This window comes from Arvicanthis niloticus, chromosome 6, assembly GCF_011762505.2.
Source record: "Arvicanthis niloticus isolate mArvNil1 chromosome 6, mArvNil1.pat.X, whole genome shotgun sequence".
In the NCBI taxonomy this organism is placed as follows: Eukaryota; Metazoa; Chordata; class Mammalia; order Rodentia; family Muridae; genus Arvicanthis; species Arvicanthis niloticus.
Genome location: NC_047663.1, coordinates 22868767 through 22891729, shown reverse-complemented (window position 1 = coordinate 22891729; position 22963 = coordinate 22868767). Strand labels below are relative to the sequence as shown.

General features: G+C 41.4%; 3 protein-coding genes across 4 annotated transcripts; all 3 read right to left on the bottom strand.

The window, feature by feature from the left end:
• Positions 1–875: 875 nt before the first annotated feature.
• LOC117711355 (keratin, high-sulfur matrix protein, B2D-like) lies at positions 876–1502 on the bottom strand. 2 transcript variants are annotated; one of them, XM_034506950.1, is made up of 2 exons: positions 1261–1502; positions 876–1164 (listed from the first exon to the last, which is right to left on the bottom strand). In XM_034506950.1, the coding sequence occupies exons 1-2, from the start codon at positions 1500–1502 to the stop codon at positions 876–878; spliced, it is 531 nt and encodes a 176-aa protein (XP_034362841.1). The 2 variants fall into 2 exon arrangements, with proteins under 2 accessions (XP_034362841.1, XP_034362840.1); XM_034506949.1 differs by having other exon boundaries at positions 876–1502.
• A 13147-nt stretch (positions 1503–14649) lies between these two features.
• Positions 14650–15066, bottom strand: LOC117711322 (keratin-associated protein 9-3). The gene has a single exon (XM_034506908.2). It carries the CDS (start codon positions 15064–15066, stop codon positions 14650–14652), a length of 417 nt encoding a protein of 138 aa, XP_034362799.1.
• A 4562-nt stretch (positions 15067–19628) lies between these two features.
• On the bottom strand, positions 19629–20061 carry LOC117711323 (keratin-associated protein 2-1). The gene has a single exon (XM_034506909.2). It carries the CDS (start codon positions 20059–20061, stop codon positions 19669–19671), a length of 393 nt encoding a protein of 130 aa, XP_034362800.1. The 3' UTR covers positions 19629–19668.
• Positions 20062–22963: the final 2902 nt, after the last annotated feature.

Here is a 22963-nt window from a genome sequence, read left to right as displayed (position 1 = left end):
CAGTTACACCTCAAAGCTGCTTGCTCTACCTGTATCTAGTACAGACGTATCCCTCATACACCCAGTAAGTGCAGGTGAATATTGAGAGTTGAAGCTTACACAGCTAGAGATCAACGGAATGGAGTTGGGCCAAATTGTAGGAATTAAACCCAAGTTCTATTGGAAATAGTACTGGCAGATATTTTCCAGTCTAGTTAGTAAATAAATCCAGTTTCTTTGTGTTGTGCATAGATAAAGATAAATCATCTACTGTACTAAATGGGACAGGTTAGAGTTGGTATAAAAAGTTCATGCAAGATGACTCTATTGGTCTGGGTCCATTTTAATAAAACATTCACACATTTAAGTAGCCATGAAGATTATTTAATGCACAGAACATTTTTATTAACAGACAATTCAAACGTAAGTTAATTTTCATACTACTGTTTGGCTTTAGATTATGTGTCTATGTCTGAAGATTACTGCCATCTATAGATGGGCAGCTTAAAATTAGAAGACGGACAGAAATCTATTTACTTGTGCATAAAACACTTTATTTGAGAGCACCAGGGTCTCTTCAAGAAGAAAGCATGATGGAAGACACGTGGGGACCGAGAACCAGGGAAGAAAGTCCACTTGTCACTGGAATGATGTACTGCTGCATCCTTATGCATCACCTAAGCCAAGAAGGGTCACTGGAGCATGCTGATTGAGATGTGGTTTCAGTGCATTGATTTCTGCATGTCTGTGGGGATCCCGATGAAGAGTTCCACTACAATGAATAGCTTAGCAACATGAAGATACTTAGCATCCCCCACACAGAACATGTCCTTAGCAGTCCACACGATTCTTCAGTGCTTTCCATTGCATTTTTAAACTACTCAGGAACTTGGCTCTTAACAGCTGGGCTCAGAGCAGCTGGGCTTAGAGCAGTTGGGCTCACAACAGTGGCAGCAGCAGGCTGGGCGGCAGCAGGACTGTCCACAATAGGATGGGCGACAACAGGAGGCCTGGGCATGGTGCAGCTGGCAGCAGGTTGGGGGTGTGCAGCTCACCACACAGCAGGGGGGCAGGCAGGTGCCCTCTACACGGCAGTCAGGGCGGCACCACCTGACACGGCAGCTCACGCCTCCACTGCCACCCTCCTGGCCACTGCCAGTGCCACAGCAGCTGGTCTGGCAACAGCTGGGCTTGCAGCAGCTGGTCTGGCAGCAGCTGGTCTGGCAACAGCTGGGCTGACAACAGCTGGACTGGGTGCAGCTGGGCTGACAGCAGGTGGACTGGGTGCAGCTGGGCTGGCAGCAGCTGGATTGGGTGCAGCTGGGCTGGCAGCAGCTAGACTGGGTGCAGCTGGGCTGGCAGCAGCTGGACTGGGAGCAGGTGGGCTGGCAGCAGCTGGACTGGGAGCAGGTGGGCTGGCAGCAGCTGGATTGGGAGCAGCTGGGCTGATAGCAGTTAGAGCCACAGGTACCTCCAGTGGAGCAAGTGGGAAAGCCACAGAAGCTAGTAGCACAGCAGGCCATGTTGTCAGGAGTCAAGTTGGTTGTTCTGCGAGGAGAAGTTTCTGAGTTTGGGTTGTGTCTTCCTCACCTGGCCTTTTATATATTCCCTATAGCTGCGTATTCATCTGACATTTAGCATCTTCCCTTGACACAAGTTGTAAAATCAGTGTTTGATTGGTCAGTTCCTGAGTAATTGAGAAAATTATAAACAGTGCTTCTATTGTCTGCTATAGTCAGTGATCAATTAAGTGCTTCCTCTTTTCTATCTAGTCTAAGAGAAGGTGTAGTGCCAAACGCAGCAGCCCTCTATAAAAGTCACATGACAAACATTACCCTGGCTTGCTTTGTCTCAGCTGACCTTTGATAACCTTAGGCACAGTTTATCCAAACTGATAATTTATTTCCTAAGCAGCCACTCAGTAACAATCATGATTTCATAAACAGTTTACTCAGACTAATATTGGTGTCATCAAAACATAAGCCATTAAACTGATCGGCATCCAAACAAAGTCTGCCTTTTGGTCATCAATACACACATTACAAACTGAAGCCTTTAACGACTTTGCCTTTTACATTGTTTTTTGTCTTCATGTGTACACATACGTACACATATACATATATATGTATATATATGTATATATGTATGTTTATATAATATATATCAAGCATATCATGTATAATATTTATTGCATGGTATCAATGGAAAGCATTTAACAAGGTAATCACCCATACATGCATTAAAAACTGAAGCCCTTAATAACTTTGCCTTTACATTACTTTCTGTCTTTGTCTTTATATATGTATATATATATACATATATATAGTGACACACACACATATACACATACACACACATATATGGATACCATTTAACAAGGCAAACAATAATGGAATCATATAAAGAAAAATGACATCTCCTTTTCCTAGTGTGCACAGACATACACATGCATATATGCAAATATCTTTTTCAAAACTAGTATTCCAGAGATAATCAATATCGGCAGTTGGTTTTATTCTTTATTAATTTCTGCCTCTTGAAGTAATAACGTGTGTGTGTCTTCAATTTAAATAAAGTTTTGGGTCTATGCATGCTTAAATTAAAATTTTAATTGTGGCAAATACTCATTGCATGTAATTCATGTCAATATTTTTAGTATTTATATCAATCATCTTAACCTTTGGGTCTTATTATCCCTATTGAAAATCTTTGGACTACGAATAAGGATTTATTTCTAGGCATCCTTTTCTGTATGCCAGTCTTTGTGTTAATATCATACTGTTTTGATTACTTTAGCTTTTACATAAATGTTAAAATCAGAAAGCTTACAAAACTAGTTTTGTTCCTTAAAGAAAAGATTGTTCCTATTTTGAATTATGTGTCTGTGTGTGGGTCCGTACATGGAATGTGGATACGTACATGGAGTGCAAGCATTTGCGGAGGCCAGAGAAGATGGATTCCCCGGACCTGGGGTACAGGCAACTGTGTGCCACTCAGTGTAGGTGCCAGGGCACACTACAAAAGCACCATGGAGATTTCGATAGGATTGCCTTTAATCTGTAGATCTATAGATAGCATTGTTATTTTAACAGTGCAAGTTTTACAATCTGTGGACATTGGATATCTTTCCACTTAATTGCATCTTTTAAAATTTGTCCCAGTAATCTTTCGTTATTTCTGGTGTCCATATATTTCCCTCAGTCAAGTTGATCCCTTCAGAGTTGATTCTTTCTGAGGCCATTGTAAGTGTAATTGTTCATGTAGCTTTCCTTTTTGTGTTGCTTATTGCTAGTGTGTAAAAAAATTCAAGTGTATGTACATGCATGTGTGTACATGTTTGTGTATGTGCATGAGAGAGTGCATGTGTGTGTGTGTGAGAGCATTGAGTTTGTATGTGTTGTGTGTGTGAGAGTGTATGTGTAAGCCTGTGTGTGTGTGAGAGAGAGAGCATGTGTATGCATGGGTATGCATGTGTATGTGAGAGACTGGATGTGTGTGAGTGTGAGCATGTGTGAGACTGTGTGTGCCTGTATGCATGTGTGTGTGTGAGAGTATGTGTGTACCTATATGCATGTGTATGTGTGTGTGTGTGTGAGAGAAAGAGTGTGTGTGTGTGCCTGTGTGTGTGTTAAGTTTGTATTGGTAACTTTGCTAAGTTCATTGATTACTTTTAACACTTCTTTTGTGTGTGAATCTTTAGGTGTGTGTATGTGTGTGTGCATGCAATATCCTGCTATCTTTAAATCGAGTTAGTTTTACTTTTTTAAAAAATTTGGTGACATTTGTTTCTTTACTTTGCTCTGTTTCTCCAGCTAGCACTCGTAGTGGTTTGCTAAAGAGCACAGCAGAGTTGGCATTCTTGTCTCACTCCCAAGCTAACAGGAAACGCTGGGTTTTGCTGCTGAGAATGAGGTTAGTTGTACTCTTTTAACTGAGGGTTTTTATTAGACCGAGGTAGTTTTGATTCTTGAGTGTTTTAAGTCAAAATGTTGTTTGTTTGTTTATTTATTTACTTACTTATTTGTGTGTGCCCTAGTGCATGCGTGGAGGTTCAAGGAAGACTTACAGGAGTCTGTTCTAGTCTTCTATCATGTAAGTCCAGGAAATGAACTCAGGTTGTCTGGGTTGGAAGCTTTTGTCCACTGAGCCATGTCCTTGGCTCTACTGAGTGCTCTTAAAATAATGACGTGTTTCCCTTTTCTGTTAAAGAAAGATTACAGTGATTGTTTTTTTTTTTTTTAAATATGTTGGACAATTCCTGTATTGTAAGGTAAATTCTCCTTTAGTAATGCTTTGTAATCTTTTTATTGTTCAGCTGAACTAAGTTTGATGATAGTTGGTGGATGACTACTGTACTGTTGTATGAATATTAGTTGAGAATATTATTCTGTGATTTTCCTGTCTTTGCTATCAGGCTGATGCTGGTTTTATAGGCTAAGCTTGGAATTATTTTTTTCTTTTTCTATTTTTTCCCCATGATTGCTAAAAGAATGAACATGTTCTGAGATATTTCTTAGAAAATTATTGTTTTTTAAATATATGTTTGATAGAATTTACCTGTGGACATGTCTGCTTCCTGGATTTTCCTTGATGGGGAGTTTCTGATTACCGACTCAGTGTCCTTTGTAGATAGAGCCATCCTCAGATTTTCAAACTTTTTATGACGGAGTATTGATAGGTTGCATGCTTGTAGGAATTTCTCCATAGAAGTGTTTACATCTGCATATTATGTATCTATATTTTCAATTTATTTGCGTGTGTGGAGGCCAGAGGTTGACACTAGGTGTCTTCTCCAATTGTTCTCCATTTTATCCTCTGGAGACAGGGTGCCTAACCCTGGAGCTTGCTGCTGTGCGTGACCACACTCACCTTTTTTCCTTACGTGGGTGTTGGGGATCAAAGTTATGTTCTTGTGCTTGAGTGCAACCATTTACCGACTGATCCCAGTTTCTTGTAGATCTGATATGTAAAACTCGTTTTGAAAGCTGTGTAATATTTCAGAGTCTGACCATAGCATGGTTTATCTACTTATTCTTATGATTTTTTTCTTTAATTTTTATTTTAAAAATTTAAATGTAATTGCACAATGTCCCCCTTCCCTTTCTACTCCCTAGTTCTTCCTGGGTCACATGTCACCCCTCATTTCCTCTCAAATTAGTGTCTTCTTTTTCTTTATTATTGTTGTGCACATACACACACACACACACACACACACACATATATGGACATAAATTTATGGATATAATCTGCTAAGTCTGTTTAGAGTTGCTTGGATGTATATGATCTCAGAGCTGACCACTTGGGATTGGATAATGAATTAAGAGGCTCATCCTTGAGGAAGACTAGTTCTCCTTCTCTTAGCATTTCCTAGTTGCCTGTATTTCTTCGTCTAGGGGTGGGGCCTGTGAGAGCTCCCCCTTCAATGTTAGCTTGTCTATTAGTCCTGTCCGTGTTCAGGTCTTGTTTAAGCAGCCGTATCATGGTTGCTATTCCCTGTCATTTCTAGGAGACACAGTCTCGCAACAATTTCCTGGACCTCTGGCTCTTACAGTCTATCTGGATGCACCTTCTGCTGCGATGTTCTTGGGACTTGGATGCAGAAGTTGTGTTGTGTGTATCTCTTGGGACTGTGCCTATGATCACTAGTCCTCTGCATGCTGACTATAGTTTTCTGCAATGATCTTCATCTGTTGCAAAGGGAAGCTTCTTTGATGAGGGACGAGAGCTATAACCATCTGTAGGTATAAGGATAAATATTTAGAATGCAGTTAAGAATTATGCTTGTTTAGTAAAGTGTCAGTAGTTGGTTCCCCTCTAAGATTCATAACCCCAGTAGGGATAAAAACAGCACAAAATAATTGAAGAACGACTAACAGTCTATGTACGTCTGTGGCCGTAGTTCGTTTGAGAGAGCGCTTGCCTAGCATAGATGAAGTCCTGGCTCTGATTCCCGGGCTGTAATAAACCAGTTGTAGTGGCATATGCCCTTAATAGCAGTTGGGAGTGGAGGTAGGAAAAACAGAAATTCAAGGTTACATATTCACCTTGGTTACATAGTAAATTTGAGGCTATCCAGGGATATGTGAGAACCGATTTTTAAACGAACAAAACCCCAAGTATGAAACAGTATGTGGTAATGATGCAAGGTTGAATTTATACTCTACCTTATGTGTATGATTGTATTTTATTTTCTTTTATAAGCATGGGATGTTTAAGTGGCAAACATGATTTCACTTAGATTTAAGGGGGTAGAAAGATGGAATGTGCCTTCATGTCTGTCCTGTCCTTAGAAGGTACCTTTGGATTGGAGCAGGTGTCTACACAATCCATCAGGAAGTGAGCAGTTTGCTTATGGTTTTGATTTTTTTCCCCCTTTATTTACACCATCTAATTTTCTGGCTTTTGTTAGTCTTTGAATGTATAAATTATAATCTAACCTAAAGCAATCATCATTTAATTCTTCACACTTACTTATTTTGTGTGTCTGTGTATGTCTATTGGTCCATGTGCCTCAGGTCTCATGTGGCAGTGAGACGATACCTTGAGGAACTCAGTTCTTCTCCTTCTATTAGTATAAGTCTCAAGAATAGAACTGAGGTTGTCAGTCTTGGTTGCAAGCACCTTCACTTCATCATATTGATGGCCCAGTTGTATTATATCTGTCTGTCTATGTATTGATGTATGTATGTATGTATGTATGTATATATGTATGTATGTATATATGTATGCGTGTATGTATGTATGTATGTGTGTGTGTGTATGTATCTGTCTATCTGTCTGTCTATCATCTTCTATACCCTCCAGTTCCAAGCCCAAAGTCCTTTTCATATTAGTTTGAAAAGCTGCCTAGATTTCTGAAGCATTTCCTGGTACTTATGTGTAACTACATAAAAATATATTCATATGTATATTACATGAAACACACTTGCATATAATAAATATGTTTTTCTATCAAGCAAGCATCTGAAACCAAAGAATATATCTTAATTTTAAATATTGAGCGAAAACTTGGTAATTCGTACTTTCTGTTTAGAAACTGAAAATAAATAGTTTTAAAATCGCCACCTGCTTGTGAATTTTCTTCTTAGTTGGCTGGCCATCCTGATGCCCATCTCGTTCTGTCCTTCATGGCTCTAAGTAAATGGAAATGAGTGGTTTATTAGCATGGGCTACCACTGTTTTAGATCACTTGAAATAGCATCTTTATCTAGTGGATGGAAAAGGAAGCCACATTTATGTTGCTTACACAGCGATGCTATGCATCTAGTTATAAAAGCATTAGATGAGATGAAGAACTACCGGGTGTTTTAGTCAGTGATAGCTGTCAACAGGAGAAAGCCTATGATAGCCCGAAAGGGACTCTCACCCAAGCGAGTATCTCTATCAGTTTAGCCTACAAGAGGCTGTGTTGATTATTAATTGATTGAGGGGGGCTAAGTCCACTGTGGGCAGCACCATCCCTACACAGTGGTCCTGGACTTGTAAGAGAGCTAGCTAAAAATGATCCTGAAAGGGAGCTAGAGAACAAGGTACTAAGTTCCCGACTCTGAGTTTCTGCTTCGACTTTCCTCAGTGATGAACTGTGACCTGGAAGTATAAGCCAAACAACCTTTCGTTCCCCATGTTTTTGAACACAGTGCTTAATAACAGCAACAAAATAAATAAGACCATGGCAGTGCTGCAGCTTTTAATGGGGTCTAACCATCGTTGGAATGCATCCCATTTCCTAACAGGTGTAAGAAGAAGAATATAAAAAACAGGGCTGACCAGGTAGCTCAGTGGGTAAAGGCACTTCCCTCTAAGCCTGATGACCCAAGAAGTTTGATCCTCAGAACCATAAGGTGGAAGGAGAGACTGCATCTGAGCTCTCCTTACATACCCGACTCCCCACACAAAATAGATAAGTGTATAGAATCAAACTCAGAAATCTTTTATATAGATGTCCATGAAGTATCTATTTTTTTGCACATTAAATAAAAAGAAGCAAGCTTTGCCATGCCAACAGATATAATTTATTATTTTTGATACATCAGCCTTCTTTTATAAGAGTAATTTACAGAACAATGGAAGATGAATGAAAAATATCTTAACATAGAAGATTCTTTCATGGCCTTGACAGCACCGAGCCTTGGCAAATATGGACAATCCCAAGGTAAACTGATTTTCTCATTTGGGGATCAAATTTATATTTTATTATTTTCATAGTGGATATCGAAGCCTTTCCAGTGTTAGATGAAAAAGATGTTTTGTGAGGCCAAGAATTTGTGCCCCCAAATCAAGCCATATCAAAGAACAAGAACACGCGACCCAGGAGTTGAAAGCTGATCCTTTGCGAATCTTAACAGGTAGGCTCACAGCAGCTAGACTCAGAGCAGCAGGGTGGGCAGCAGTAGCAGCAGCAGGCTGGGCGGCAGCAGGACTGTCCACAATAGGATGGACGGCAGCAGGAGGCCTGGGCATGGTGCAGCTGGCAGCAGGTTGGGGGTGTGCAGCTCACCACACAGCAGGGGGGCAGGCAGGTGCCCTCCACGCGGCAGTCAGGGCGGCACCACCTGACACGGCAGCTCACGCCTCCACTGCCACCCTCCTGGCCACTGCCAGTACCACAGCAGCTGGGCTGGCAGCAGCTGGGCTGGCAGCAGCTGGTCTGGCAGCAGCTAGGTTGGCAGCAACTGGATTGGCAGCAGCTGGGCTGGCAACAGTTGGACTGGCAGCAGCTGGGCTGGCAGCAGCTAGACTGGGAGCAGCTGGATTGGCAGCAGCTGGGCTGGCAACAGCTGGAGCCGCAGGTGCCACCAGTGGAGCAAGTGGGAAAGCCACAGAAACTAGTAGCGCAGCAGGCCATGGTGTCAGAAGTTGCTGTGTGCTGAAGGTTCCTTTGCTTAGAGAAGTTTTTTGAATTTGGGTGGTGAGTGCCACTTCAGTCTTTTTATAATCCTTGGCTGGCTGCTGTTTCTCTAATTTCCAAAGTGTCTTCCTTGTTTATGTTTGTGTAATTTTCTTCTAAATGATAATTGTTTGTTCCGGAGTTACTTGTTTGGACTTCTGAAAGCCCGTAAAAAGTTGATTTTATTTGGTGTCCAATTAGGCTTCTTGACTGCAGTGAAGTAGTCATTAGCGTTCATTGGAAACATGAGCCTGGATCACCCATATTCGCTATAATTTACCTACTGCCAACGACTAATTGACTAACACTGCTCCTACTTAAAAAGAGTCAAAAGTTACTCAGTGTTGACCCTTGTAATTGCATCTTGAATATCACATGGGAGTCCAATAACTTTACCTGTTTCCTTTGACTGGGAAGCAAAGGTGGGTTCAAGTGGGCAGAAAAGATGTCTTCTTTGCACCTGGGAACCAATGATTGTTGAGCATTTATTATGTGCCTAGACAACTGTTTATGTCTTGTATCAATCTCTGTATTTTCACAGCAATCCTAAAGGTGGGCTCTACTGCTGCTGTCATAATACAGGGGAAAAATTGAGCCATTACCAATTAGCTTGATGCTTTTGTGGGACTCCTAACAGTAGGAGGTGGGGTGTCTTTCACTCTTTTGCTTGTCCTTGGAACCCTTTTCCTGCTGTTGGGTTACCTTGCCCAGCCCTGATTTGAAGGTTTGTACCTATTCTTCTTGTAACTTGTTACACCATCTTTGGTTGATATTCCTAGGAGACCCACTATTACTGAAGGGAAATGAAGGAGGTGTGGATCTGGGGGAGAGGGAAGGTGGGGGACACTGGAAGGAGTGGAAGAAGGGAAAACTGTAGGCAGGATGTATTGGAGAAGAAAGAAAGAAACAAAGGAAGAAAGAAAGAAAGTTCCTCAAAGCCACAGTGAATCTGAAGTCTGAGCTTCTATCATCTGATTGCACATAAAACTTACCTTTCTTTTTCATTTGTGTGTGGTGTGTGTGTGTGCCCGTCCACATTTATGTACACGAGTGAGTGTATGCATGTGCCATGGAGCTCCTGGGGAGGTCAGAAGACAACTCCATGTGTGGGTCCTCACTTTCTACTTTGTCTGAAACAAGCTCTCTTGTTCTGTACTTCCTGGGACAAGCTAGGTGGCCTTCAGGCTTCTGGAAAGTCTTTGGTGCCCAGTTCCCATGTCTTCATAGACGTTTTGGTATTACAGATACCCTAAGATTTTATGTGTAATCTGCAGAGCCAAACTCAAATCCTCCCACCTGTGTGGTGAGCCCTTTACCCACTGAACTACCCCCCATGCTCCCCAACCTTCTTTGGTCAGGTCTTTTTCCATTCTGATTGCTTGCAAGGTACAGGTGTTCTGATAACAATCTCAGGGACTGTTTAATTCATGCTGAAATTCAAATTCCCCAGGTTGCTTGGTACTAAAGATACTGATCTCAAGTGTTTCAGATGTTGCAGTACATTGTTGATAAAAGCCCTGGAGATAATGGCATTGTGCATGGCATTATTGTTTCTGGACTTTTCTACTTGGCACCATTTTAACAGTACAAGATTTAAGTCAACTTTCATGATTATGGACTTAGGTAATTACTAACAATAAAACACAATGCTCCAGGTGAGCTGGCTCAGCAGATAAAAGAGCATGCCACCAAGCCTGATGACCTGAGTTTGACCCCTGCTACCCATGTGGTGGGAGGAGGAACCAACTCCTCTTACCTGACCTCATACCCATGGATGCACACACAATCAATTTAGTGAAAATGTTGAAAACCTGTCACTCAACAATTGAGCGCTCTCCTTCTCTGTCACAAGGTGAAGCTGAGTCTGAACACTTCTTTATTATCCTTTAATAAATCAAGAACATGGGATGTAACCAGGTTTCTTTTTTCTATCACTAGAGCCTGTTTCTTCTACATTGGTTTCCATGGAAATCAAAAACAGATCAAAAGCATTCACAATGTTTCTCTTCATAGATTTTGTATCCTTTTTGGGTACCAGGAACTTGTGCCTATGGTCTAAGGGGAAATGCAGGTGTCTGGACAATGATGTCATAAACATTATCCTTATTCTCTTCAGTTTTCATTACATCATCTTGGAGGGCACAGACAACATCATTACGACAAGAACAAGGGGTTTTTTTTTTTTTTTGACTGTTTTTGTTTGTTTGTTTGTCTTTGTTTTTGTTTTTAATTTGACTCTCTAAGAGTGATCCTCATGTTTTGAGTGGTTTCTGTTTAAGATAGCATAGTCCTGATTCTGGGAGTCTTTCTGGCTTTCTTCATGTTCATTTCAACAGGATTCTAAATCAGTCTGGTCTAATACTGTTTTAGATCTCTGAAGGATGAAGTGTGGTGGTTGGTGCACCAGACACAGGAGCACAGCATCCTTGCCTAGGGCATCTACGCTTCTGTGCTTTTTAATCCATTCCAATGACCTCATCTGGGGAACAAATGGACTCAAGGACTTCCTCATATCCCAGCTTTCTAGCCTTAATCAAGTGTTAAGGCCTTCCTTGAGTTTTCTAAACACCAATCTATCTCCTTTTGATGCCTCTGAGTTGATGTCCTTCTAAGTGAAAGATGTCTCAACCCTCAACCTTTTAGTCCAGTTGGGAGTCAAGAGACTTATATGTTAGGATCTGGGATGTTGACTGCGTTATAAGCCCATCAAGCACAGATGTACAGGTTGTATCTGAATGTGAGTCTGTGTTCACACAGAAGAAGGAATATGCCATTCTTCATGCCAATGCACTGTAGTTCTGATAAGCTGTGTTCCTTGGGTATATGTTGATGTCAAGGTATTGTTTTTATGATTGTTATAAAGTTGTACTAGGGAGGCCTCACTCCTCTCTTTTTAATAAACTGAGGGAAAACTCATATAATGTGAAAGAACCATTTAAATGTGTACTATAAAGTGACAGTTAGTGCTTTGTGTATGTGTGTGCTGTGCGGTCTGTGTACATGTGAGCATGCGGGTAAACGTGCCTCCAGGGAGGCCAGATGGTGATATGAGGACTCTTCCTTTATTCTCTATCTTCTTCCTCCTCATTTTCCTCCTTCTCCTCTTCCTCTTCTTCTTCTCTTCCTTGTTCTCCTCCTGCTTCTCTTCTACACGTTATTTATTATTATTATTAGTGTGTTGGGGTGTGTGCACATGTTATGAGGTGCATGTAGTGGCAAGAGAACAATGTTGTGGAGTCTGTTCTTTCCTTCCATCTTCTATCATATGGGTTCTTGGGATATAACTCAGATGGCCAGATTTTCATGACAATGAACCCTCTTTCTGGCTCCTCCATCTTATTGTCTGAGACAACATCTCTCAGTGAATATGAAGCTCTCCATGTTAACTAGGCTGGATGGCTAGAATGCTCCTGGGATATCCTGTCTACTCCCTCAGTGCTGGGCTTACCAGCAGGCCTGGCTATGCCTGGCTTTTCATGTGGGTGCTGGAGACTTGAACTCAGGTCCTCTTCCTTCTACAGCAAACACTCTCACCTGCTGTGCTATCTTTTTGCCTCATGGTGCATTTAATGTCTGATGTCAAAAGTGTTTTTTATTACTTCAGAAGAATACCCTATAACCTTTAAGGAATCACTTGCTCTATCCTGCTAATCATGACCTATAGCTCACCATGTTGATTCTATGACTAAAGATTTTTATCCCATGGAATAAGAAGCTCCATTATGTATCTTCTGTTTCATGCTTGCTTTGCTCCAGAAGACTCTTTGGAGATTAGGGAAAGAATGGTGACGGGATGTGACCAACATTGTGTTCTGTATTCTGCCTCACGGGATCGCTCCTCAAGAGGATCGTATAAGGTACAAAACTGCAGATTGGTAGACTGATGCTTCCTTTCATCATTTTTCAAAGTACGTATCTACGGATGCTAGATACAAGATGTTAACAAGTGAGATAAGAACAGCAAACCTCCTGGCTTACTCAGTTTGGACATAATGGGGTAATAAGAGATGATCTTGCAGGACAACATGATCTTGTTAATGTTCTAAAGCAACTTCTTATAAAATCTTCAAGATGACAGTTGTCCTGGTTTGATTTGTTGTTACTACGAGAAAACATTCTGACCAAGGGCAACATATGGAAGGAAAGTGTTTTATTTCAGTTTCAACTTCTAAGTCACTGTCCAGCAGCACTGAGGGAAGTAAGGTGCAGAAATTGTGAAGGAACACAGCAAATGTGCTTGTGCCTAGCACCCCCTCTCAAATTCATAATTATTTCTCTTAAGAATAATATATCTCTTGCTGAGTTGAGTCTCTTTAGTGTTGCTGATATGCACATGTGTACATGCTGACCATTTGGGATTGGGTAACATATCAGGGAGCTGTCCCTAGAGAAAAATAATTGTCTCTGTCAGGAGCCATTGATTGCCTATTACAACTCTTCATCTGGGGTGAGAGCTTGAGAACTTATCTAGAATCAATATCCATAATACACAAAGAACTCGAAAGACAAACAACCAAGAAATCAAAGGATGCAGTTAAAAATGGGCTATAGATCTAAACAGAGTTCTCAAAAATAGAATTTAAGCTAGCTAAGAAATACCTATCAAAGTATGCAACATCTGCAGAAAATTGAAACTACTTTGGTCTTTCATCTCACCCCACTCAGAGTGGCTAAGATCAAGAAAATGACTGACAAGTGCTGGTGAGGGTAAAGAGAAAAGGGATCTTTCATACATTATTGGTGGGATTTCCACCTGGTTCAGCTTGCTTTCTTACACAGCTCAGAACGACCTGCCTAGGGATTCTAGGTCGCATGAATTCTGACTCTAGATTGCATGAAGCTGGCAATACAAACTAACCAGGACCACAATGAAGCTTATAATATTATTAGATCATTGAGTGCTTTTCCTCTCTGCATGTCTGAGGATAATGGCGGCATGCTACCGTTTATTAGAGGATCTACATATCTCTCCATGGAAGGGATGTAACTCAGTTTCCAGATGAGAAATTGTTGCTCAGGCAAGTGAAATGACTTACTCAGGGAGTCATGGATCATTGTAGCTGTGGCTAGAAATATCTTTGGCTATTATTTTGTCAGCCAGGGTTTATGGTCTTTTGTTCTGCATTACACCTCAGTATCCCTTTGATGCTTAAAAAAATTATCTGTAGACTCACATTTGAGTGACAAGAGGGGTTTGGCAGTGCCTCAGACACCAAAATGACACAAACTTCCTCTTTGTAAAACTGACTTTGGAACACAGGGGCCACTTTATTCAGGTGAGTGTCTTAGTTATTGTTATGTTTCGTGGTGAAGTATTTCAGTTGCAGAAATAATGGGCCATTTAGGGAGAATCAAAGAAAGAGAATTATTAAAAGAACAACCATAGTTAAAGGAAAAAAATTGTAGTGTCTTATTGAGATTTTGAAAGATTCTAATACTCAGTATTATTAAAATATTTGGAAGAACAGAAAGCATTGACAATAACTTTTTACCATTGAAGAGACAAAATATTTTTTATTAAATACAAATCCCAATTGGCTACTGAAGTAGCTCTGATAATATTTATAATAATGAATTATACAACCCTCTTCACACTGTGGACCTTTTGTTCAAGCTAACACAGATGCTGGCTCTTCCACCCCAAATGAATTTACCTCCTGGAAAATTATGTAGCCGTGGCAATAGCTGAGTTATCAATACTGAAATTTAGAAGTTTTTTCTTTTTAGGGTTCTAGTTAGTTCTTTTTGAAGTGTCATCTTTCTAAGATTCTTGCCAGAGGCTTTCAACAGCTGGGCTCAGAGCAGCAGGGTGGGCAGCAGTAGCAGCAGCAGGCTGGGCGGCAGCAGGACTGTCCACAGTAGGATGGACGGCAGCAGGAGGCCTGGGCATGGTGCAGCTGGCAGCAGGTTGGGGGTGTGCAGCTCACCACACAGCAGGGGGGCAGGCAGGTGCCCTCCACGCGGCAGTCAGGGCGGCACCACCTAACACGGCAGCTCACGCCTCCACTGCCACCCTCCTGGCCACTGCCAGTACCACAGCAGCTGGGCTGGCAGCAGCTTGGCTGGCAGCAGCTGATCTCACAACAGCTGGGCTGGCAACAGCTGGACTGGCTGCAGCTGGGCTGGCAACAACTGGAGCCACAGGTGCCACCTGTGGAGCAAGTGGGAAAGCCACAGAAGCTAGTAGCACAGCAGGCCATGGTGTCAGGCTTTGAGTTGAGAGCTGTGTGCTTGAGAAGAGTTTCTGAATTCTGGCTGCCTATTCCACCCAGAGCCTTTTATAAGCCTTGGCCAGTGGTTCTGAGACACGTAACATTTTTATCTTGTTACTCTTAAAACCAGACTTTCTGGGCCTCTGAGTTACTTTAAACATATCTGTAAGTGGGTGTGTCTTTGTTGCTCAGCTAATGCTCATCATAGGTGTTCATCTGAGGTAGACATGTTAAATGCTGTAAGTCCAAACAGAGTCATGATTTCCATTTGAGTCTTAGCCTCAGTTTTGTGTTTGTGGTCACAGCACCTGACAAGGTGACTCTCATTGGAATTATAATTATGGGGGCATACTCACCAAGTCTCAAGTGTTCAAGAAAGAGTTGTTGATTCTTGGTTGTCCTTCAAGAAGACTGTCTTTATGTTTCTAGTTTTATTTTATTGGTAAGATCACAGTTTCTACATCGTTGTACAGAAAGTGATACATTACATATTAAGAGGTACTCATAGATTTCTACACACACACATACACACACACACACTCTCTCTCTCTCTCACACACACACTCACACACACATATTCTTTTACACTCAAGCCACTAATATTGAGGAAATATTTGTCAGTCAGGAGAGTATATGGAACAAATCCTGATGCACTCTAATTCAATTTAAAAGGAGGCTAAAATTTGGAATTGTTAAGTGGGGAAAATACTCACAAAACCTTCAAGTGAAATTTATACTTCTTTATGAGAGTTAAAAATTAATGCTATGCAGATCATCTGGACAGTGTCCCTCAAAGTCAGGCTTTGATTTCATTTATGCCATTTTATGTTATTGTGCCGTGTGCCCTGGCAGACAGGGTACTGCATCAAAGAGAACAACAAGCCAATCTATAAAGAGAAGCCAAGGAGACAAAATACTATTTTTTCTGCTTCATGCTCGTAAGAGATATTGAAAAGTTATTGAATATATATATATATTCTCTTAAATTTTGTCATCATACAATGAGTTGAATTGTTATAAATAATTTAACTATTTTATTACCTCATTAAATAATTGTATATAAAATTATATAAAGAATTGTAAACAAAAAATAATCCACAATAATCATACTAAGTTGAATAACTGCCTGGTCATACACCAAATTCTGCACAGACTCAAATAAATACAGGAAGTTTTGGAACTTAAAAAATAAAAGAAAATGGTTCATCAATATGTGTCAGTAGTTACAAATGCAAAAACTTAAGTTTAATCTTAGCAAACAATAAGTTAAAACAATTCCTGGTAGCCAACAGAAGGCAGTGTGATATTTATTTTTGCTAAATTGTTTAGGGTTACTGAAGAAAAACATGTAGTGATCAAAAGTTGTTTTTGTTGCCTGTGGTGGGTTCACTGACTCCATGTATGTGGATAGAAACACAAAGTTGGCTTTTAGGAGATGGGGATACTGTTGCAAGCAGTGCTAAGATTACCCTGGAATAGCATGTATGCCAGTTTCAGTAAAGATGTATACTGTCTGGTAGCCATGACTACAGGCATGAAGTTGAAAATGGTTACATGCAACCACTGAATAATGCAAAGAAAAACTAATAAGTTACCTTTTTGACCACTTCTTATTTTAGGTGCAGAAACCAATATGCTTTCAATAGAAGTATCTCAAGCTTGTTTCAGTTTACTATGCACAGAACACTAAACAGTTATGAAGAAAGAGTAGAACTATCTGTCTCATTTTGCTTGGGCTCACAAAGCAGCTAGGTATCAATGGAGTTAATTAGTTAAAGAAATGAATTAAATACGGAGCCATTCATTCTCAAAAATCCTAGACTGGAACATCGGCGTGCTAATAGGAGTGACTTCTCCTTTTCCCTCAGCATCAGTTGTTGGGAGAACACTGTGATCTGGGATCAGATGAATTCACTGAAGTTAAATGAGTGTCTGTGCTCACATAGGGAAGAGCTGGCTTTGAAAATACAGATGCAGATGCTCGCAGCCAACCATTTGACTGAGCATGGGGTTCCCCAACGGAGGAGTTAGAGAAAGGATTGAAGGAGCTGAAGGGGTTTGCAACCCCTTAGGAAGACCAACAATATCAACCAATCAGACTCCCCAGAGCTCCCAGGGACTAAACCACCAACCAAAGAGTATACATGGAGGAACTCATGGCTCCAGCAGCATATGTAGCAGAGGATGGCCTTGTCCTGCATCAATGGAAGGAAAGGCCCTTAGTCCTGTGAAGACTCGATGCCCCAGTGTAGGGGAATGCCAGGGCGGGGAGGCAGGAGTGGGTGGGTGGGGGAGCACCCTCATAAAAGCAGAGGAAAGGAGGATGGGATGGGGGTCTCCGGAGAAGAAACCAGAAAAGGGTATAACATTTGAAATGTAAATAAATAAAATATCCAATTTAAAAAAAAAAAGAAAGAAAGTCCCCTCTCCTGTCCCTAGCTAGTTCTTTTTCTTTTCTAGCTTGCTGCTTTCCAGGTTCGGTGTGTATCAGTAAAACCCTTTTGTGCATTGCCTTTATTTTAAATAGATCTTAGCAGTTCAAAAATATAAATGTTGAGGTATTGGGTAGGATAAACTATGGAATAATAATGTGAAACATACAGAAAGACATATGAATATGTCATAACCCTTTTAAGCATTTTTAGCCCAGAATTGAAATAAGTCACATCTACTTTCTAGTTCTTTCTTGTTTCCCACTTTGAATTTAATGGATCTTCTGGTTTTCTGTGTTTGTCATCTTCGTTGTGGATTCGTGTGTGTGTGTGTGTGTGTGTGTGTGTGTATGTGTGTACATATGTGTTCAGGTTTCTGTGTATGTGAATGCATATGAGAGCCACAACTCAACCTTGAGTGTCATCCTCAGGAGCTGTCTAATTTTTTTTTTTTGAGATAGAGTCTCTCATGGGAACCTGGGGCTTGCTGATTAAACTGTGTCTGCCCTCCAGACTGGAGGATTACAACCTGTACTGCCATGTCTGATTTTTTCCATGGGTCCTGGGAGTTGAACTACTCTCCTCATTCTTGCAGGGCAAGCACTTTTCTGACTGAGACATCTCCCTTTTGTCTTCATAAAAAACATCATAGACTATCCCAGCACCAACTCCTATCATGCCGGGTATGAACCCAAGGCTTTAAACAGCTCCTTAGAGCTTACTTACCGACTCAGATGGCTGATAGGCAAAGCATATTAATTCTCTAAATAGTCCTTCCTCTGTTGCTCTACATATCTACTGCTCTAGCCAAATGTATAGATGGCCCCTGAGGTACTTCCCTCTGTACCTCTGGCCATACCACTTCCATGGATGAGAACACCACTTTCCATCGAGTCTGGGCAGCAAAATTTTAACTCATATACGATATTAACGTTTTTCAAAATTACTTATTCTTTCTAAATAATACTTGATCTTTGTGGATCCTATACGATATGTATACTTCTGTTTCTCATATTCGTTTATGTGATTGTGGCAAGGTAGATATGACTCATCTCCCCAGAGGCTTTAAATAAAAGAAACATTTTGAGCTGGAGTGATGGCTCAGTGGTTAAGAGCACTGGCTTCTCTCCCAGAAGACTGGGTTTCAACTCCCAACACTAACAGAGAAGATCATTACCATCTGTAATTCCAGTTCTAAAGGATTCCATACCCTTTTATGACCTCCGAAAGGACCAGGCACATACATGGTGAAGAGACATATACACAGGCAAAACATATGAAATCAAATAGTAAAAGTAAATAAATAAATAAATAAATAAATAAATGGACATATTAAGTTTTTTCCTTTATGATTATTACGTGTATAGACACATCTAAATACATAAATGCAGCTTCATGTTTTTCTCATGTGTGTACTTTTTAGAGCTGACCACTTGATATTGGAGAACCAATTAGGGGGCTCACCCGTCCTCATTGATTTCAGAGAATCTTTCATTTAGCGGCGGGGCCTTGTGAGATTTTTGAGGGAAAAAAAAATTTAAAATCTCAATTGAATGTTTCTCATCGTCTGTGCAGTTTGAGACCTGCAGGTGGTAAGCAATTAGCATTTTTGAGACCTAATTAAGAGAAGAGCACGAGTAAACAGACTCTCCTCTTCCAGGAGGTTGTCCGTGTTCCAGTGGTTGGCCCTACACCCACACAAACAACGCAGCACTAATTGGACTCAGTGGGCTAACAAAAGAGAGGTATGCCTTTCAGAGGGTCATGATTGTTGGGGAGGGGAGGAAGGCCTGGAAGGAGTTGAGGGGGGGGAGTGTGGGAGACAGATGTGATCAACATGAGTTATGCATGTACAGTGAATTCTCAAAGAATAAATTTAAAATGTTTTAAAAGGCACAAGTGAGAGTCATCAAAGCAATGGTTTGGGAGGCCCAAGAAGAAAAATTTATTTAAAAATAAACTTGTTCCAAGACTTTAGACCCAAGATAGAAAGAAGGACACAGAAAGCTATAAAGACTTGCACAAGTCTTCCGGGCCTCCCTTCACAAGCTGGTTGATTTAGGGTATCAGTAGCTCAGGGCGGGAGTTTACATGGAGAAACTGGAACGTGGCTATTTTCTGAAGGATGGCTCTTTCCCCCAGGTGCTCTGCTCACTGCTCAGCAGCAGGTGTTGCAGGGGGAGGTCCTGCAGGTGGTCCTACAGGGAGCAGGCTGGCAGCAGGGGGGCCTGCAGCAGGGAGCCTGCACTGAGATGGGCTGGCAGCAGGTGGAGGCCCAGCAGCAGGGCCTGCAGACCACAGCTGTGCAAGAGGTGGGGCAGCAGGTGATGGGGCGACAGCAGCCCTGCTGCAGGCTGCAGGGGTCACAGCAGATGGGGCGGCGGCAGGGCTCACAGATGGGCCTAGTGAAGTGGGGCACACAGGTCACAGGGCGACACACTGTGGTCTGGCAGGACACTGGGCGGCAGCAGCAGGGGTCCCTGCAGCAGCAGGGCTGGCAGCAGCCTCCACAGCTCTGGGAGGAGAAGGATCCACAGCAGGAGCCTGTCATGGTGGTGGCTGGGCTAGAGAGTGGGGCTGAGAAGTGAAGAGAGGTTGGAAGTTCTCAGATGTGATGTCTGCTCTGGGTTGGGTCCCTTTATATACCCGGGCAGTGCTGATGACCCCTCTTGTTTATCTTTTGACTAATTAATCCAATGTCTGTTTGAGTTGAGTCATTAGTTGCCCTCATTAAGTAATTCTCATTGCATCTCTAAATATGAACATCTTATACTCACTGTTCATTGTGGAAACTTGAAAATTACAGCCATGAGGCAACAGAGTGCTATTTGACAGAAAAATTGAGGGTTCATGGAGTGGAGTGTGGTGTTGTGGTACACTTACCTATCATGTATTGATCAATTCCTGAGGCAAAGTTACCATGATCTCAGACATTTATCAGTCCACAGTGATGAAGACACTCCCAAATTCTGTCTTCTCATTTTCGTTATGCAACATTGTTAACTGCGATCACCCTTTGTATAATGGAACACTAGGGCTTTCTTTCTTATCTGACTGTGATTTTACCTGTTGACCAATATCCCCTGGATCCTTCTATTAACTCTTGGGCTCATTTCAATTACCAACATTAAGATAACCTGGGTCAAATGGACTCAAAAGAACTCAGTTTTCAACATAATTATGTATAACATGGTATGAGGTACATAGATCATCTACTGGGTTCTCCTCCCTTAATGGCTTCCCTGGAAGCATGTGTCTCATTGTGTTTTATGGGATTCTTTGGTAATACAGTTGTTTACCATTTGGTACAAGTTAATACAAATTCCTTAGCTAGAACAGCAGCTCAAATACAGAAAATGAACATGTATTTTTAGATGTGTTTATTTTATATGCCTGGGCGTTTTGCCTATATATATGTATATATACCATGTTCATGCCTCGTCCTCTAAGAGATCAAAAGGAGACATGGATGCCCTGGACCTGGAATTACAGATAGCCAAGAGTCACCCCCTCCCTGGGTGCTGGGAATTGAACCTTGGTCTTTTGGTAGTAGCAAGTACTCTTAGAAATATCAGCCATCTCTCTAGTCTTCCTAAGTTTATTTTTATAAAGCATGTGTGTATTAAATGAAATCACCTAAGGTCACTGAGTATAATTCTTTTCCCTAGTTCAGGGTGTGTATATCTCTGATGCTTTTGGTCACAGGGAACTGAGTTTTATCTCTAAATCCTATTTTCTTTGTTGCTTGTTTGAGGCAGGGACTCAACTGTGTAGCCCAGTCTGACCTTGAACTCCTGATCCTCCTGCTCCAGCTGCCTTAAGGTTGGAATGTATACTATCTTGCCTAACTGGAAACATGGCTTTTCTATGTATGTGTTGGTGTAGATGTGAGTACATTACACATGTGCATGTGTGGAAGCCAAAGGCCCCTGTCAGAGTTTTCCTCTTGGGCTTCACCTTACTTTTTTTGAGACAGGACCTCTTACCTGAACTTGAATTTAGCTCACTAATTCACTCAAATTTTCTGGCCAGTGAACTCCAGGGATCCACCTGTCTCCACTTCCCCTCATGGTTGGTGTTACAGATGCACACTGATGTGCCCAGCCTTTACATTGGGGATAAAGGTCCAAACTTGGATAGGAATGATTCTGTGGCAAGGACTTTACTCATTGAGCCATCTCCCCAGCACAGATGCTGTGGGGAGATCCCCTCTCCCATTCCTTGATATCCTGTGATTATCATCAAATGGAAATGATGCAAGCTTTCTTACCCTAGGCTGCCTAGGTGTTATTCAATATATCTTTCATGAGAGGTAGGCTGGAAGGCTGCCCCACAGTTTTATAATACTGTGGCTCTGCTCAAAACCTACTGGATGTGCTTCTTTAGGATGGGTCTCCTTACTTTCCAGCTTTGCAAATCGTCCTATAACTTCTGAGGCAGCAGCTAGATGATTTTAGAAAGATCCCTGCCACACCTACATTACATAAGTGTGCCTCGGGCTCCAGGATCTAAAGCCACCTCAGTGTTAATTAAAACATAATTTTACTACTTTAAAAGGAACTCTAATGCAGTTGGTAGCATGCTTGCCTAACACCCACAAAGCCATGGGTTTGATTCCATATACTGGGCATAGGTACACAGCTATAATCTTAGTATTTGGGAGGCAGAGACAAGAGGATCTGGAGTACAAGGTAATCTTCCGCTACAGAGCAAGTTCAAAGTCAATATGGCCTACATGAGACATCACCTTAAAAGAAAAAAGAATGTGAATTGACTGGATATATTACCAGAGAGAGAGAGAGAGAGAGAGAGAGAGAGAGAGAGAGAGAGAGAGAGAGAGAAGGGAGAAACATAGATATGTATTTTGGCTAATGGCACTTCACATGCTTTAAAATCTTTCCTTTGTATACATGAGATGGTTCCTTTTCTTCTTCTTCTTCTTCTTCTTCTTCTTCTTCTTCTTCTTCTTCTTCTTCTTCTTCTTCTTCTCTTCTCCTTCTCCTTCTCCTTCTCCTTCTCCTTCTCCTTCTCCTTCTCCTTCTCCTTCTCCTTCTCCTTCTCCTTCTCCTTCTCCTTCTCCTTCTCCTTCTCCTTCTCCTTCTCCTCCTCCTCCTCCTCCTCCTCCTCCTCCTCCTCCTCCTCCTCCTCCTCCTCCTCCTCCTCCTCCTCCTCTTCCTCCTCCTCCTTCTCCTCTTCCTCCTTTTCTCCTCCTTCTCTTCTTCCCCCTCTTCTTTCCCCTCCTTCTCCTTTCTCTTCTTCTCTTCCTTTTTTAAAACAACAATATACAGAAAAAGTTTTGTGTTTGGTACACATTAATAATCAAACTTCATGTTGTTATAGTATCTTATGGTTATTTTTTTTTCTGCACTGGGAGTCTCCTCTAAAGACAAAAAAAGACAAATTTTTCTGTTACATATATTTCTCATCAGTCACCCCATAGGGATCTTATATAG